Source organism: Chlorocebus sabaeus, chromosome 11 (assembly GCF_047675955.1).
Source record: "Chlorocebus sabaeus isolate Y175 chromosome 11, mChlSab1.0.hap1, whole genome shotgun sequence".
Taxonomy (NCBI): domain Eukaryota; kingdom Metazoa; phylum Chordata; class Mammalia; order Primates; family Cercopithecidae; genus Chlorocebus; species Chlorocebus sabaeus.
The window spans coordinates 14,507,472-14,526,226 of NC_132914.1; the positions used below are offsets into that span (position 1 = coordinate 14,507,472).

General features: G+C 41.4%; 1 protein-coding gene across 2 annotated transcripts in view; it reads right to left on the reverse strand.

The window, feature by feature from the left end:
- Positions 1-18,755, reverse strand: part of GRIN2B (glutamate ionotropic receptor NMDA type subunit 2B) — a 432,541-nt gene that overhangs the window by 192,251 nt on the left and 221,535 nt on the right. For both annotated transcript variants that reach the window (XM_037990318.2, XM_007967728.3), the window contains one exon: positions 10,084-10,682. In XM_037990318.2, coding sequence (XP_037846246.1) covers positions 10,084-10,682 — 599 coding nt within the window. The remainder of the gene's footprint in view (positions 1-10,083; positions 10,683-18,755) is intronic.

Consider the following 18,755-nt stretch of genomic DNA (forward strand, 5'->3'; position numbering starts at 1 on the left):
GGCAAGAGTTTCGTGTCAGGGATTTTAGCTCAGAGCCCTTTTCTGCTTTCTTCATGACTGTTGGTTATATTCTAGATATATCAGGTTGTTGAATATGTGACCTCCTGTCCTTTAGGTAAAAGAGCCAAGTATCCACATGAACACATGTGAGCACATGTGACAGAAGTGAGGACAATGACCCCATGTAGCCTGTGGAGCCCACTATTTTGAGTCATAGTCTCTAATATGCACACATGTACACACACACACACCTTGTCCTCCATAGTCAATAATGAGGGAAATTGGACACATTACTAAAATCTGTGTAATAATGAACTATAATATAATAATGCTCTATTGTGCTGCTTTTGCCTAAACAAAAGTGCCTGAAAGATTTTTTTTTTCAAGCAGGGGAGGAAAAAAGTGGGTGAGAGTGTCTGGAAATGCCTCTGGGAAAACAAAAAGGAAGCAAGTATGTGAGGTTTCTCTGTTGATGTCCACAGCCAATCCTTGCAGTAAATAAGCCTTCACATGTTTGTTACAATGATTTAGTGAGATGATATACAAGAAGATTATCTGTATGAAAATGCTCACTTTTATCATCATCATTATTAGCCATGATGATGAACAATGAAATTTTTGATAATTGGGTTTTTTTGTCTAACACTAAATGTATTTTGACACCTATCTCCATCTGGACCCATCTATAATCTCTTTTGGAAAACTGTGAAAAGGGCCACTTACAATGAATATGATACTGTCACAGGGTGATTTCCATGACTATTCCTGTTGGGGAGAACTTAACTTTAGAAAAGGAAGATTCATTTATAGGCTCATCAAAAATATATAAAACCACATGACGACTAAGTTTCCCTCCTTTGCCCAAACAATAAATGTGCTAGTGATATTTAGTGACCATGCTTACAGCCATCAAGACTTTAACAATGGAATCATATTGGAAGGAAATATTTTCTTGATACTCATCAGAGCTAATTCCAGGCAAGCCATTTTTTAAGAATTCCTCCCCACTTCTATCCCATATTCAACCCTTCTCATGTAATCATCTAAATAGTCCCAGCAATAGAAAGAATTAGAGAAATGTAAGATATAAAAGTGTTTTATCCAGTTTTCTTAATTCTCTATTCACTTGACAAATGCAAATGCACGTAAATAGGTGCTGTCTGGATGAGTAATACATGCATACATGAATACGAGTGTGTGTGTGCAAGAATTCTGCAGACAGTCATTTATGAACATAGAAAGGTAAAGGCAACAAAGGCTTTAAAAGCTTTAAATGAAAGCTGGCTAAAGAAGAGAGGGGCAGCAAAAGATCAATGAAAAAACATCCAATAGAGAAAGAGACAGATAAGAATAAAGAAAGACAGAGGGTGGGGTGTGGAGCAGTAATGAATGAGGAAAAGAAAAGGCCTGGGCATTGAGGGAAGCTGTAGGCAGCCCCCGGCCGGCTGCTGCTGCTGGAAGCTGGACAAGAGGGAACAGATTTCAGCAGCAGGGAGCCCTAATCTGTCAGCAGCAGTTCCTTCATGTGTGACCAGCCAGCTCAGTTTGGAGACTGGTGCCAGTCTGGGCGAGCTAACCCCACTATGTCCTCCCGGAAGAGGACGCGCCACCAAAAATTACTGAAAGCCGAGGGAAGGTTCTCTTGCTAGCTCCTGCCACATATCTTCCTTGGCTTCTCCCGTGCCCTATCTACAGTGCGGTTCAGATCCCTCAGCAGTCATCCTAAATGCCCTGCTTCTTCCAAATCCTTGTCGGCCACATCAGATCCTGGAGAATTTTCTCCAGGACATGACCACCTATGCATCCCTGACAGCACCATTTGAGAGGAAACAAAGAGAAAGACTCAAACCGTTATCTATTTAAATTGTGCAAGATCTCATGTAGATGCAAAAGCCACACAACCACCTCTGCTCTCAGGAAGCTTATGTTAGTTAAGTTGACCTTGCACAGCTGTGGTCCAGCCCTCACTCAGGCTTCCAGTCCATGTCTGTAACCAGAAATGACAGCACTCCAGCTTTCTGGCAACTCATCCCCATCCTTACCCCCACCCAGGCAGCCTTTATCCTCTGGTGGGAAGAGAGAGCAGATGGAGAAATGACTCCCACTCAATTCCTAAATAATACCAGCTTCAATTCCCATTAACTGTGAATTCGCAACCTTGTCTAGGTAAGAACCAAGGGAGCAAAAGCCGGGGGGACATTGGCAGGCCAGGGCAAAGGTTAACAGCAAAGCCCTGGCTGCCTGCCAGCCCTTCTGAGGATGTGCCCAAGCAGTGGAGAGGCAGCATGCTCTAGCAAAAAGCACTGCTCCTGCCATCAGGACACCTGGCTTCTGTGCCTGCCCAGCCTCCAACAGAGAAGTGACCACTCTGAGACTGTGTTTTCACATATGTAAATTCCATCCTACCATCTATTCATTAAGAAGACATGCACTGAAAGGGTTGGATTAGATGAGCACTAAAGACTCTTCCGGCTCTAATGCTCTAATGCTAAGGAAAGTTGAGTTTTCTTTAAAGCTTCCTTCATGTGCTGCACAGTGAGGGGCTGAAATCCAGGACCCCCGAGGCAGATCAGGCCAGACTCCGGCATCACACAGCCTGAGCTGGGGATCCCTGGGCCTCGGGTTCCTTAAAAACATATAAAATGAGAATAATGATTCCTGTCTTTTCATTCCTGCTTTTCTATCTGATAAATATTTATCAATTGCCTACTTATCAGGCACTGTGCTGGGAATACAAAGGTTAAAAAAACACCTTGCTGTCATTGAGCATGAATTCTACTAGGAGGAGGGAGATGACAAAATATTTCAAAATATAATTTATACAGTATATCGGATAAGTGCTATGGCAAAAAAATAAAGCAGGAGAAAGGGACAGAGCATGCTTGGGAGGGTGGGGAATACAACTCGCCCTTTTAAACAGGGTGATCAGGGAATGTCTCTCGAGGACATTTGCATCAGGATTTTGCAGGGATCAAATTAGGTAACTGCACAGCACTGGGGATGCAGTAAGTACTCAAAAAGACAACTAACATTGGAGTTCATAACTTTCACAGCCTGGCTGACAACTGGGGCTGATTTAAATATATACCTATGACCCGCTTTTTAACCCATGCCATTGTCACCAACCCACGTCCTTTCTGAGGCGGAATCTGTTTTCAGAATGAGGCTTGTCTGCTTTCTCCACTGAGAGCCATTGCCCTTCTCCGGTTTGCTTCTGTCTTCAAGACCATCCTATTCCTTCCCATAGACCATATTCCATCTGTATCTTCTTCCCCTGCACAGATGTGCATTCTCCATCCCACCCACTGTCCTCCGTTAAATGTAACTCTTTCCCCACTCACTCGCCCTTTGATCCCCTGCCCTCTCCTCCAAATCATACTAAGTTTTAAAGGACTGATATAGTTTGGATGTTTGTCCCCTCCAAATCCCAAGTTGAAATGTGACCCCAATGCTGGAGATTGAGCTGGTGGGAGGTGTTTGTGTCACAGACGTGGATCCTTCATGAATGGCTTGATGACCTGCCCATGGTCATGAGTGAGTTCTCACTCTATTAATTCATGTGAGAGCTGGTTGTTTGAAGAGCCTGGCATCTCGTCCCCTCACTCTCTTGCTTTCCCTCTCACCATGTGACATGCCTGCCCCCCCTCCACCACTCCCCACCTTCCACCATGAGTGGAAGTTTCCTAAGGCCCTGATCAGAAGCAGATGCTGGCACCATGCCTCTTGTACAGCCTGCAAAACTGTGAGCCAAAAATCTTATTTGTAAATTATCCAGCCTCTAGTATTCCTTTAAAGCAATGCAAAATGGACTATAGGAATCCATTTTGGACTTCATCGAAATGCAAAAAGGAGGGAGGCGAAGAGAAAAATAAAAGGGGGGAGAAAGAGGAAGAATAACAAAAAAGAGACAAAGAAAAAAAAAACCACCTGTATTATGGGTGAGTTTTAAATCTTAAAAGTCAGCCACAGAATTAAATAGTGATTAAGGAAAGAATACTGCAGGGGGTCTCAGTGTTAAATACTTGAAAATGCCTTTCACAAGTTTGAGTTCAGGGAGAAGAAGCAACAATCACTTACTGAAATGACCATCTATATGTCTGATATGAGGAATGTGAAAGACTAGAGGAAAACAGAAGAGCTTGAATCATCCTCCCATTCAATGATTGTTCTGTACACAGCTAACACATGCTTTGTTATGCCTGAACTACAATAAGCATTGAATGTATCTTTTAGGATAGTTATTAGGTTCTTCGATTATTTTTCCCAACTTATATAACCTTTTACACTACTGAGCAGATAAAGTCATTCCCTCCCTCTATATACAGGTGTGTGTCATTTTACTAAATATTTTGTATTAAAATTTGCATTTTTATGCATATACATAAAAATGTAGCTTTCCTTAGACTCTGGTGCACTTCTTTAATAAGATGAAAGGCCACTGTGCCAGCTATACTGCTTATTACTATGCATTCATGTAACCTTTTTGTTGTTTCACATGTAAATTAGATGAAGTGAAGTGAACCTATAACATGTGCTTTCCTTACCATAAATCTGCCTGTGCTTGGCACTCATCGAACATTTAATAACAAATAAGAGATGGGTAATGACCAGCTCTTGCCCATAATGTCTAAAAACTAATTGACTCAATTCCTCATTTATTTTTTAACCTTTCAGCACTTTCCAGGCCAAGAGTCAAATGAGGATCCCATGGGAACAATCTGGCTCATACATTGGTTCCAAAGATGGGGAATTTGCCTCAAGGTTGTAGGAAGATTGAGCTTATCATAGCTCTTTCATTAATAACCTAACTAAGTACTTTTTTTCACATTAGTTATTCAGAGTCACTCTTCCCCATCCCTCAAAGGCTGGGCTGGGAGGACCCAGCCTTTTGAGATGGCAACTTTCACTGGGAAAGAAGAATTTGGGGAAGAAGGAAACAAATGTTGAGTAGAAAAACCAAAGACACTGGGGAAAAGTAATTAGGCAAGATCCATAAGAGGTTTGCTATATTAAGATCCATCTATCTCAAATAGCATCCGTCCTTTCTACAAGTTCCAAAAGTAGCTCTGTATGAAGAGAAGCAGCGGGCTCTCAGGACAGAAAGAGAGCGCAGAGGTACGTGGCAGGTGTACTATCACGTGAGTGACAGAAACAGACCATCGGAGATTACAGAGTACATGGAGAAGGAAAATAACCACTAACTGTTCCTTGGAGAAATGATAAATGGAAAATGTAGACAGGTGCCTACTAATAACTCACAATTGCTTCCCAGCTCAGGGGAATGAAGATGGGTTTGGAAAACTTATCTAATCATTTTCTAAACATTTTCAGATCATCTGGTACCAAAAGGTGTTTAGACTTTTCTCAAGAACCAAGAAAATTCTTCCCTTAGAGAATATATAGCATAAGAAATTCTCCAGCTCTTTCAATCAAATAAAGTTATCAGTTGGAATAAAACTCTCTTAGTATGTCTTGGGCTATAGTATAGGGCATCGTATTATATTTATTAAGAAGGCACAAATGAATGCTATAAAGTTCCAACAGAAAATTAATTTTTATAAATATACAAAGTAGAGTTGGCAGATTTAGCAAATAAAAATACAAGAGCCCCATGAAATCTGAATTTCAGATAAATAACAAATATTCGTTTGGTATAAGTATGTCCCATGCAATATTTAGGACTGACTTGTGCTAACAAAATTATTCATTGTTTATCTGATATTCAAATTTAACTGGGCTTAAGTATTTTTCTTGCAACCCTGGCAAAATGCCTCCTCCAGGCAACCCAGAAGCTATCTGGAGATAATCACTAAGTCTGTAACAGGCCAAGCTTCAAGGAGTTAAGAAGTTATCAGTGAGGAATTTGGATTCACACCTGATAAATAATGTCATTTGATAGTGGATTGAAATAAGGATCCTCTCTGAGAAGGATTTTGTGCCATAAAAATATATTCTTCCTTTGGTAACTAACAAGTGAATCACTTCAAATGCATGTGTCTCTTTGGGATTCAGCTATATCGTATAACCTCTTCTCTCCATCCCCTAATTGTAGACTTAAGAACTTCCCCCACATGGAAAGAAAGCTGCAGTCTGGACAGGTGTGAATGACAGCTGTACCTCCCGCTACAATGCTTCTAGCAGGGAAAGGGGCCTATGAATGCTACTACCTTTTCAGGTGACAGGAGAAGCCACTTTCCTAACTCTACATCCCTAGTGTCATCCTGGGGCTGGACCACTCCCAGAAATCTCCCAGAGAGCCTTCCTCCCTACTGTGGTTGCTGAGAGGAGAACAGCAGGCTGAAGGAAAAGTCATCCTTATAAAACAACCAGCCATTTGCAGCAATTTTATTTGCAAAGATTTCCTGCTGTGCCTAAATGGTGTGGCTGCTTGGTTTGTTATTTAAAAGAGTGACCCTAGTGAGACCAGAGCTCTGAAGGGGGTGGAGAGTCTGATTCAGACCAGGGTAAGTAGGAGGAGCTTGAACTGAATGTGCCTAATTGAATTCCACTGCTGCTTTTGAGAGTGCAGTGCCTGGTGATAAAACTGCAGACTTGGGGCTAACTCTATAAACCCGTTAGTCAACCCCAATCCTTTCTGGGTCCTGCTAGGAAACTATACTAAAATATTCTCAAGACAGGGCAGGGATGGAGAGTCAAAAACCAGAAGATAAATTTGGATGGAGAGGAATGAAAAGAAAGACAATAGAGATAAGGGAAGAATGCAGGTATATGGACAGGGGAGACATCCAAGAGATGTCCAGATGTCCAGATGCAGAACCCAAGTAAAGGCAGGGAACTGGGGCAGTTTGCAGACAAATTGCTTTAGTGGAGAAGTAGGTAGGTAAATCTGAAGACACTTCTTAAGCAGTACATTTGGGAAATCAAGTGAAGCTGGACTCCCTCTCTTTCTCAATCTCTCTGCTCTACACTGGTGCCTGAAGAACTGATGAATAATAATCCTTGTTCCCTGTAGGATCGCTATGCTGGAGAAGATGGATGTGGGCCTCTAGGACTGAGTAGGGCCCCCTTCCTGGGTGGCCACATGGGAGCATCTCAGGCCTCAGAGAGATGGCAACAAAGGTTAAAACCAATTGCGATTTCAGAGATATGTGGCTAGAGAGCAGGCTTCAGAGATGACATTTACATTGTAATGTAACATAAGCCAAGCAGGAAATAATAATATCTGCAGATCATTGTTTACCCAGCAGAAGTTTTAAGTTAAAAGCAGGCATTCCTGGGCCATATTTATGAGCTTGAAGGTAACATTCACTTGATTTCTTTGTGTTGTTGGGCAGATGTTTTAGTCTCAGTAGTCCTTCATTGTTAGCTTTGGTTTTAATTAGCAAACGTTTGGGAAAATAATCTGAATCAGATTTGAATTTAACCCTAAAAACAGTGGGAGGAAAACCAAAGCTACAGAACTGAATCAACAGTACATTTTTCAAGGGAATCTTTATTATCTTGCAAGAATAGGGCAGAACGGGAAGGCTCCTGCAGAGCAGGTGTGCACTGAGACTTGGAGGGCGTCATTCACTTCCCTGTGCCATGCACTGTGCAGGAAATGGGGTCAGAGAAATGAGTGCTATGGGAAGGTCACTACTCTCACAGAGCTCACAGGGAAGGGAGATAATAAAACATGCAATTGCCAGTTTGAAGAGTGGCTTTATCGGAAAAATACAAGATGCAGTGAAGGCATATAATGTAGTAATGTTAGTCCAAGGCTCAGGGAAGACTTCCCAGCAGAAGTAATGCCAAGACTAAAGCCTGATGAATCTGAGGAATGAAGAGCATGAGGCAGGTAAAGGAATATCAGCACCTGTGTTTGGTGGGAAGGGGCACGCTGGAGAGTAAGTCTGAGGCAGAGAGAGGAAAGAGCTGAAAGCAAGAGAGAGCATGGTGTTTTCGAAGAACTAAACTAAGTTCAGTGTTGCAGGAAGGTAGTATGCAAGGCAGAGAAGAGCATGAGAGAATTTTGGAAAGACTGGCAGGGCCCATGAGGCTGAAGGCTTTATAAACCATATACAAGAGAATGGACCTCATTATAGGAGCAATGAAAAGTCCCTGAAAGGTATTAAGGAAGAGAATGACAAAATCACATTTTTAGTTTTGATCACCCTGGCTGCAACGTAGATTGAAAAGAAGCAGAACTGGGAGGAGAAAGATCATGTAAGAAGCCCTGCAGTAATGCACATTAGAAAAAATGGACTGGGATGTTGTAGGAGAGATGAAAACAAGAACGGCATTCCAGAGGTATGGGGGGACTAAAATCCAGGGCAAACAGTATGATTGACTATGAGGTGTCAGGGATATGGAACCAAGGGCATCTTGGAAATTTTTATTTTAGGTAACTTTGTAATAGGATATATCATTTACAGGCAGTGCAGATTTGGCTAGGAGAGGATGGGAGACTTGTAGGAGAAGAGACAGAAGTTCAGCTTTGGATACTGTGAGTTCTAAGTGGCCATGGAATCCAAAGAAACATATCTGGCCACAGCTAAGGATACAAATGTAGAGCTCAGGGGAGAGGTTCCAGCCAGAGATGTCTCTTTGGAAAATATACAGACATTAATTGTATCCTTGGGAATGGATGGGAAAGAAAGAGGGTCTAGGACAGAACCCCAAGAAGTGCCCATATTTAAGGGCTGCATAAAACAGGAGTGTGCTAACGAGCCCCAGATGGAACTGGAATAGAACGAAACTAAAGAGGTAGAAGAAAAACCAAGACAATCTGTACCAAGCAAGGTGCAATATCCAAGGATGATGGATAGAGCAACCTCTGGAGAGTTGATGGTGGAAGAATATCAGGATTGAATCACAGATATAACTACTGTGAACCTGGTTTGAGTTTCAACCCTGAATTGAACCTCTACTCTACAGATTGCAGTCCAGTTCCCTTCTAGAAGTTACCCATGCAACCTCCACTGTATGTTTTTCTAACATCCCAAGTATACCTTTTAATATTTTATTTATTAAGCTAGATGGTGAGTACCTGAGTATGCACTAAGTTTTTCTGAATACCTTTCTGTACATCTTAATACAACTAAAGATAACTTCAAATGGATGTCCAAAACATTGTTAAATGAAAGAAGTCAAGCTATTGAACAGCAAGTATACTTATATTTCCATATATGTAACATTGTAGATTTATATCCATATTAATGTACATGTACAGAGAGATATCTAGAAAGATGTTCACTAATTATTTCTACAATGATTATCTCCAATTAATTGGATTTAAGGTCATTTTTCTTTTTAAACCACACTTCTTTATGTTCTATTTAGTTTGACTTTTTGTAATGCACATACATAGAAGTTTTATACAAATAGTAAAACCACAAAAGTGTAGTATAGAATCTTCTACCCCACATAGTCATTTATTACCCCACGGAGGAGGCACTGCAGTCATGACTGGGTTATGCAAGGTCTTGCTAAACAAACCACACTAAGAACAACCATAAAAGCCGCCTCTACAGCAGCATCCTCACCCTTAAAGGCAGAGGCTGAAAAAGCAAAAGAGACAAAAACCAAGCCTGTTTCTTTAAGGGAAGAATATGCTTCATATGACTACAGATCCATATAACCTGTTCTTCAATCTTTCTACAATACGGCAACATTCGAAAGGTAAGTGGACTGGTCCTCCCTTATTTGTAAGTCTCCTGCATCTTTCCTGGTGATCAAGTAGTACTTACAGATCAGAGAGGCCTAGGTTCAACTCCAAACTGACCACTCACTTGCAGCATAACTTTGTATAATTTATGCCTCCAAGCCTATTCTCTTGTATTGTAAAATAGAAACAATTGTTAAAACCTGACTTATAGAGTTATTTTGAGGATCAAATGAAGCCAAATGTGCAAAACCCTTAGGGTAACATCTAACACATAATAAGTGCTCAATAAGTGAAAGTTGTTTTGGCAAGGTGGGATCTGAAACACTCCCCCAATCATGACCAATTGCCATGCCCAAGGCCAGGCTTCAACCTGCTACCATCTTGAACTGTTCTTCCTGCAGTTTCTGAACTTCCAACCTGTCTTTGAAGCTCCCCTCTCATCTCCACCACCAACACGCCCTCTGTTCCACACTCACCTATTTAGCATATTGGACTGGTAGATTCTCTTCTCATGGGTATTGTAACAACTGCTTTTGGGCTCAGGGATGAAGCTGTGTTCGGACAGCATGTCAGAAGCAGCAGTGGTGATTATGGCAATTCCATCTCTCACTCTGGCGGGGAGGCCGTAGTCCCATTCATCATATGATACAGAGATGAGCCCAGTGGGGAACTCCGCAGGCACTGTGTCTGTATCCCCTGCCACCAGACTTGGCACGATCCACGTGTAGCCGTAGCCAGTCAGCCCTACTGAGTTGGCCACTTCAAAGATGTAGGTGGCTTCTTCCTTGGTACAGTAAAGAAGAATGATGGGGCTTTGAAGTTTCTTGAGCTGATTCTGGATCTTAGAATCTCCATCGTCCAGGGACATGTCCAGTAGGAGGACTTCCTCTAGCTCCCAGCCCACAAAGCTATTCTCAATGGTGCTGCGGATCTTGTTTACAAAGTCCTGGTAGCCAGGGAAATAGGTGGTGACGATAGAAAAGATGTACCAGTCATATTCTTCCATGATGTTGAGCATTACGGAAGCTTGCTGTTCAATTGATGGGCCAAACTGGAAGAACATGGAGGATTCATCCTAGAAAAAGAACAGGACAAGAAAAGGAAGAGAGAAAAAAATCAAACCAAAGATGGTAATGGAGATTTTGAACCAAGTGGGTACAAAGATTTGTGTTCATTACTTATTATTTATATAATGCCTTTACAAGTTTGTATTTATAATAAATATTTTAAAATATTTAAATTGCAGACATTTATAATATCTTTCTTCCAAAAATTGTCTCCTAGACTTTACAGAAAATCAACCTAGGTCTATACTTGCCTTGTCTGAAATCCTTGGGGTTACTGCCAGAGCCTAGGGAAGCTTCCCAAAATCAAATATGTTAATATTTCTATAGCAAAACATATGAAGAGCCACACAGTGTAGAATAAAGGCTCTAAACGGCCTCGTGTCAGTTCAGGTCAGGTTTTGTTGTCAAATGAGCTATACAAACACAAATACAGATGCTCATACAGACATACACATACATACTTTCCATTTTTCAAGGCTTTTGGATTTCTTCCTTGTGAATGTATATCACTCAGTCACAGAGTGCATAATCCAAAAATGTCATTGATCTACACATAAACCTATCTATGGAGGTGAGATAAGCTCAGTGGTCCAGAAGGTGAATAGTACTCAGGTACAGACATCAGGGAGAAGTATATGTAGTAAGAAATTGGATCAGTATATATTCTATAAACATACAAATGTTAAATTAATATCGCATTTAGTTTTCTCTCTAACTTCTGCTCTGATGATAATATATGCAGAAAAGAATAAGGCTCAAACAGTATGTCTAAGCTGCAAGTTAAAATTATTGCCATTTGAACTCATATCTGATTAAGCTTTACTTCAGACATATAGAAGATATGCTCTTTCTCTGACCTACAGGACACCACAGATCTTGGTTTGACCTGGGCATTGCACACACACTCCACTGTCAATTCTGAGCATCTTCTGATTTCTCCTTCCTTTCCAGGGAGAAGCCATTTTAAATGTCTCCCATTTTAAGCTGTGTTTCACCTGCTGTTGTGAGATGTCAAGCCCTGCATTTTATCTCTACCTTTAGCTAGATGAATCCGAAACCACAAAATGAACACCCTCTCAGCCTTGTCCTCCTCTCTTGACTATTTCCCCTGATTTCCTCCTGGGTAATGGCATCTCTTTCCTTGCTCTGTGCCCCCTATCTTCTATCCCATGGCTCATCTCCATTTTATAGCAATCCAGGCTAACAAAACTGTGTCTTTTTCTAAGGGGCAGTTCCTTCTTATCCCCCAAAAAGAGCTTCAATGTACAGTTACAAGTGACCTGGGCTTTTAAACAAAATTATATAGTGGTTTCTTAGTTCAGGAACATATTGTTGCGCAGCTGAGAAATTGCCAAGCATTTCTTCGGCACCCCTTATTGAAAAAAATACAGACTGGGAAATATCCAGCTGGTATCCAAAAATCCTGATTCGGCAGTGAGAGCTGCCAGCCCCCGGCTCTGCCTGGGCCGTTTGTTCTCACAGCTTGAGCTTTTCACGTTTTCCACAGGCTACCCAGAATGAAACCCTAGATGCTTGGTCATATAGAAGTAATTTTTCCTGCTAAGGGTGAAATGGTGCTCACCAGCACTCTCTTTTCTGGACTTAAAGATGCAGCTGAAGGGGAGCTTCACGGGATCATGTAATTGAGAAAAGCAGGGAGGGTGAGGCACCAAGAATGGGTGAGTAGAAAAAAGGGAATGAATTCAAAATAGAATAATTATATCATGTGTATCTGTTCCAAACCCTGGCCAGTCCCTGTTCCGAGACTTCTCCTAATACATGAGTACAACTCTTAGGCAAAGCTGATCTTGTTGATAGGTTATATAACACAGTGGGACTTTGGTCAGAATGTTTCTGTCCTCCCCAAATTCATATGTTGAAATCCTAACTCCCAAGGTGATGGTATCTGATGGTATCAAGAGATGAGTGAGGCCCTCATAAATGAAATTAGTGCCCTTATTAAAGAAGCCCCAGAGAGCTGCCTTGCTCCTTCCACCCTGTGAGGACAGAGCAAGAAGGTGCTATCTATGAGTCAGAGCATGAGCCCTTACCAGGCACCAAATCTACTGGCACTTTGATCTCGAACTTCCCAGACTCCAGAACTGTGAGAAATAAATTTCTGGGTTTGTGTTTTTTTTTTTTTTTTTTTTTTTTTTTTTTTTTTTTTTTTTGGAGTCTTGGTCTGTCACCCAGGCTGGAGTATAGTGGCGCAATCTCGGCTCACTGCAACCTCCACCTCCCAGATTCTAGCAATTCACTGCCTCAGCCTCCCAAGTAACTGGGATTACAGGCGCCCGCCACCATGCCAGGCTAATTTTTGTCTTTTTAGTAGACACAGAGTTTCAACACCTTGGCCAGGCTGGTCTTGAACTTCTAACGTCGTGATCCACCCGCCTCGGCCTCCCAAAGTGCTGGAATTACAGGTGTGAGCCACTGCGCCCACCCAAATTTCTGTTCTTTATAAGCTACTCAGTTTATAATTAGCCCGAAAGGACTGAGACAAGTGGGAATCTGGGACAATACAATTTTATTCCAAGAATTGTCAGTGGCCTACAGAGGACGACGACAGGAAAGGAAGACCAGCGGCAGGGTGACACCCCTAGAATAGCTGTCACTTTAAAGAGACACCTGTTTGTTTTTCCTGTCACGCTTCCAGTTAAAGAAAAACTGGGGAATTCCCAAATAAGAAATATTAATACATGAGCTTCCACAAGCCCAGTGGTTATAGCAAAGTGAAGAAATGTTCCAATATGCTTTAAGATGTACAAGCTTGGGATGAAAGTCATTCCAGCAGCAAACAAAGCAGGTCTACCCATTCTGTGATAAATGAACAGATCTTATCACAAGAAGGCCCTTGAATAGATGCAAAGTTCATGTGCTATGAAACCACAGCTGGCTCAAATACATAGCAAGAGACACAAAAGCCATGAGGGTCCATAGTAAATGGGCTCATGTTAATTAGATTGAATTTAAAAGAAAACCAATCTATTAAATACCAACTTGGCCCTCCCCTCTGTTAGGCTTCTCTTAATACTGTCTCTCCCCCAATTGCAAATGGCTTGTAAAGACACTGCCAGCTACTGTGTGAAGGAAGCCAATGCATAATGAGAGTGAGAAATGAGAAAAATTAATATGGCTCCATCATCCCTCACTACATCCTTATTGTACCTTCTAGTTCTAGTATCCTCCACAATCTGATCTTTTTCCTGATTCCTCTGCCCCCATCAATGCCCAGCTCAACCATTTTATTTTGCCAAGCTCTTATTAAATAAGGATGCTTTACATGACCATTTTACCTGGCACCCAAAGGAGGCTAATGAAGCCAAACAGAAGTCAAGAAACAGAATAATAGCTTGGGCCAATGTTTTCTGGTATAATGAGTAGTCCAGTTATTATTCATTTAGTTGACACATCAGTATGGTGTACAGTGATCAGGAATGGGTCAGCTCTTTTTCAGTAAAACTCTAGGCTAGCTATAAGTTGCAAATGGTGACAGGCTTTGCAAATTATGGCCATAGCCACAAATCAAAGGGCAATCTTCATGTGTGCATAGAGTGGAAAGGACTGGTGGCCACACATCCATCTTTGCAGGCACCCAGCATGCGCTGTGATTACCACAAGTCATCGAGGATGAAGGACAGAGATATAATTCTGTTTGCAGCTCACTATGCTTCCCCACTTACATTTTTATCTCCTAATGTCATTACAAAATGTTGACATGCAGAGGTCCTTGGAGCAGTCTCCTCCTAGTGAAGAATCCCAGTCGAATTTATTACCCGAACGTACTCCTTCAATTCACCTCAAGAACATCTTTAACATATTCCTCTATAAAGGGCCACCCTCACAGAGATGAATAAGCAGCACAGGGAAGGTAGAATTGTACACTAGACCCTAACAGTCTAGCACCATAATGTGGGGCCCCCATCACTTTGATGTTTGTGGTGTTTATTTGCTAATAAGAAGAAACAAAAAGAGGTGCTTTTTCATCTTATTATCTGCCTCAGAAAATAATTGTCTAAAAAATTAGCAGTACATAAGATTCCTCTTCTGCATCATCCAGATCCCTTATCGATCCACTTCAGAAATAAAGGATTAAGTGCCCCTGTGGCTGGTAGTGCCCCTGGCAATAGACTTCCACCCAACACCTTTGGTGACTGTCTCAGCTAAAAAAGCCCACTTTCCCAAAGCCGTGTCCCTTTCCTGGCGTAAATGGCACTGAAAAACTGGCTGTCACAGGTATAAAGACCTAGTCTTCTTGCCCTACCTCTGGACAACTCCAAAGGGTCAGTTTATCTTCAGAATTCCCCCACAGGATTTCTGGAGCTTCCATTAAAACTGCATCACACCTCCACTTCTCCTGTCCAGCCTTGTCCAATCTTCCCTTCCCACGCATGGTGTTGATCTCAAAAGCACCCCCTAATAAAACCCCCTGCACACTCACCTCAGGCTCAGAGTCTACTTCCCTGTGAACCTGACTCTACCCATTTCCCCCTTTTCAACACCGAAAAGAAATTGCTTCAAAGAGAACATATCTATTTTCAAATACTGAAATGACTTATTTGGTAGAAAGACAAATCTTTTGCTCATTAAATTCAGAGGAGAAGAGAACTGGGAACAAAGAGTAGAAGTATTAAAAGGCATTATTGGGCTCAATATAAGAAATGCATTTGCAAAAATTATAGGTTCTTAAAATGGAATGGGTCTCATAAGGTAGTGAGCTCTCGGTCACTGTTAGCATTCAAACAAGAGCTGGATTATTATCTAACAGAGGGTTGTTCCCCAGTACATGGGCTGGAAAATTTTATGATTATCCTTAAGACCCAGTTCAAATGTCAGGTCTTTTATGTATGTCATCTTTTCTAACTTGCCCTAGTCAACTCAGTTCTATCTCCCCTTTGCTTTTATCACATTTTGTACATGCCTCAGTCATCATACTTACACAGTGAACATGCCTACTTGCCTTATCCGACTAAAAATGTTTCTCAAGACTACAAACTATACCTTGTTCATCTCTAGATCCCTAGCTGACACATGACATGTTTTTCTAGTGTTCATTGTATTAATGTTGTAGAAGTTTTGTTTACTGGGTGGGAAAGTAACTGAAATGAATTTGATGATCTCATCTAGTTTCTTTTTTTTTTTTTTTTTTTTTTTTTGAGATGAAGTCTCACTCTGTTGCCCGGCTGGAGTGCAGTGGCATGATCTTGGCTCACTGCAACCTCTGCCTCCCAGGTTCAAGCAATTCTCATGCCTCAGCCTCCCAAGTAGCTGGGACTACAGGCATGCGCCACCACGCCCAGCTCATTTTTTTGTATTTTTAGTAGAGATGGGGTTTCACCATGTTGGACAGGATGGTCTCCATCTCCTGGTGATCCGCCCATCTCGGCCTCCCAAAATTCTGGGATTACAGGTGTGAGCTACCGCACCCAGCCTCGTTTCTAATTTTTATGCTGACGGCACATATCTACCTCATAGAAATAAAGCACGCCTGAAAAGTTATACATAAACTGTGCTTTTACAAAATGTGAGGGGATCCCTATTGTAGCCAGCCAGACTGACAGAAAATGCTATAGTCACTTATTTACATCTCTTTGTAGCAAACTCCTTGAAAGCAACATCTATACTCATTTCTCCTAATTCCTCTTCTCCCATTCTCATCAACTGACTCCAATTAGACCTTCAACTCCACCACTTCACGGAAACTCCTCTTGTAAAAGGCAGATGACTTTGATATTGACAACGCCAATGTCCACTTGCAGTCCTCCTTATCTACCAGCAACATTTGATGTCCTTCACACAATCCCTGCAAGAGTCTGCTCAAGGGTACCAGTGGCTCTGTCTCGACGCCCTAGTCTAATGCTCAACAAAGAAGGACGTTCTTTCGTAAACGTAAGATGTTATTGTCTACCCAAAACCATCAAAGGCTTCCCAGTGTACTACAAAGAACTAGCCAGCACCCTTGATTTGGACCCCCTATTGGCCCCCGGGTCCCAGGCCCTCACTCTGCTCCATGCACTCTGATCTGTCTTGAACGCGCACACACATCGTTGCTCCAGGCCTTTGCTCTAGCTATTTCCTCTGCCTGAAACACTTTTTCTCCACCTATCCAGGTATCACACATGCACCTCTTCCACGTCTTTACTAAAATCTTGCCTTCCCAACAAAGTGCTCTCAATCCTGACCACACCATGGAATGCTGAAGCCTGTCCTCACTTGTCATAGGCATGTTTGATCCCCTCGTTCAGCTTTGCTTTTTCTTTTTCCCATAGCATCTCTCATCAGACGGACTACATGATTACTTATTTGACATGTTTATTATGAACTCATCTGCCTCTTCCTAATTAAATGTGAGTACCAGGAGGGCAGGGATTGGTATCTGTTTGTTCATTGCTATAACCCAGCACCTAGAATTGAGGTCTGGCCCACAGGGTGCCCTCAGTAAATATTTGAATTTTTTAAAATGGGGTCATGGATGCTGCAACCAGATAGCTCTCAAATCTAACTTGTCTTTGTTGGCTATCCAATTGTGATTATATTTTTCCAGCATCTTAAAGTCTTTCATATTATTCAAATCTCAGTACTGTATAATATCATAGGGATTTTAATCCTGTTAGGACACTAGTATAGTTTCAGATTAAATCAATCTGGTTTTCCTCCTAGTCTCTTTCCTATTATATTAATAAAGAAAATTCTTCTGTTCTTCTAAATTCAGTTCTTGAGGAGGATCTGTGTCTGAAAAAGTCTAGAACTGTTAGGCTTTCCTTGAGACTTTCTCCACCAGATTAAGGAAGGCAAGTGTAGAAATGATGGGCTAAGAGGCCAGGGTTACCCAGCTGTCCTGAGAAGTTCTGAGTACTCCATCTTCACTTCCACATTTAGCACAGAGTAGAAGCAGAATATGGGAGACAAAAAAATCTCTTTCTTCTCCCATAATAAGGGGAAATACTTTCCTCTACTCATCAAATCCTCAATGATCATCTCCTTTGACAACTAGAAATTCTGATACCACACCATCACTTTGTTCTGGTGACTGAGGCTGGAATTAGTTCCTTAGCATGGCTCTGAATAGTGTCAGAGTTTTGTGAGCAGTGTCTTGCAAGATAGGATAAATTTCTGATGTTCTCCAGCCTCACCATTAATCAAAAACATCATGACTGAAACACACAATAGAAGCATATTGATATAGAATCATGATCTTTCCTGCCTGTTAAATGCCAGATCCATTCTTTAAACCCTTGCACACAAAGGAGAACATTCTGAGTTTTCAAAGAAATTCAAGCAGATCTGACAGATTTAAGAGCCACTCTGGATAACTACACAACTTCTGCAGAAGCCAGCATTCTTTTTATTATTTGTTCTTTCAGAAGATAATTGTCCTTTCTACTTGAATTTGGCCCCATTTTCCTCCCTGACTGAGTCTCTCTTTGGATGTGCTTTAATCACCAAATTTAAGCCACAGTAGAGAAACAAACTAAAGGTGTTCATTCACTCTGAGAATGTCTACAAGATTCTTGATATTCTAGGTCACAGAGACAATTTTATGGCCAGAAGAAAGCAATAGGAAGTGTAATAAGAGGAGAAGGAACAGGCAGATTCCCCATCACTAAGATATCCAAATTAATTACAGAATTAAAGTAAGGGAGCAAAGGGCCTGGAGGATAGTAAGAGCACTTCGAGAATGTGTTTGTGCCCCTTTGTAAGGTATCAGGACTGCTAAAATCTTAACAAGCCTGTTTCATTTCATCTTAAAGTAAAAGTCCTTTCCAAGGCCTACTCCATTATGCAAATTAAACCTACTCTCAGATGGACTGACTTGCATTTTTATTAAGAGGTGCCTTTCTATAAGAGAGCAAGCTCTCAAGTTCAGCAACAACCGGGTTCTGTGACTGAATAAACATACTTTTGAATAAACATACTTTTAAGTAAACACAATGGAAGAAGACAGGAAAACAGGAAAGGTTGAAAGAAATGAAATGAGTAGAGAAAAGGTGTGTACATACTGAACTGTTAATTAAGTAGTAGGGTTATCAATATCACACTTAATTTATAAAATCAAGTGTGGTCAACACAAATATAGATCT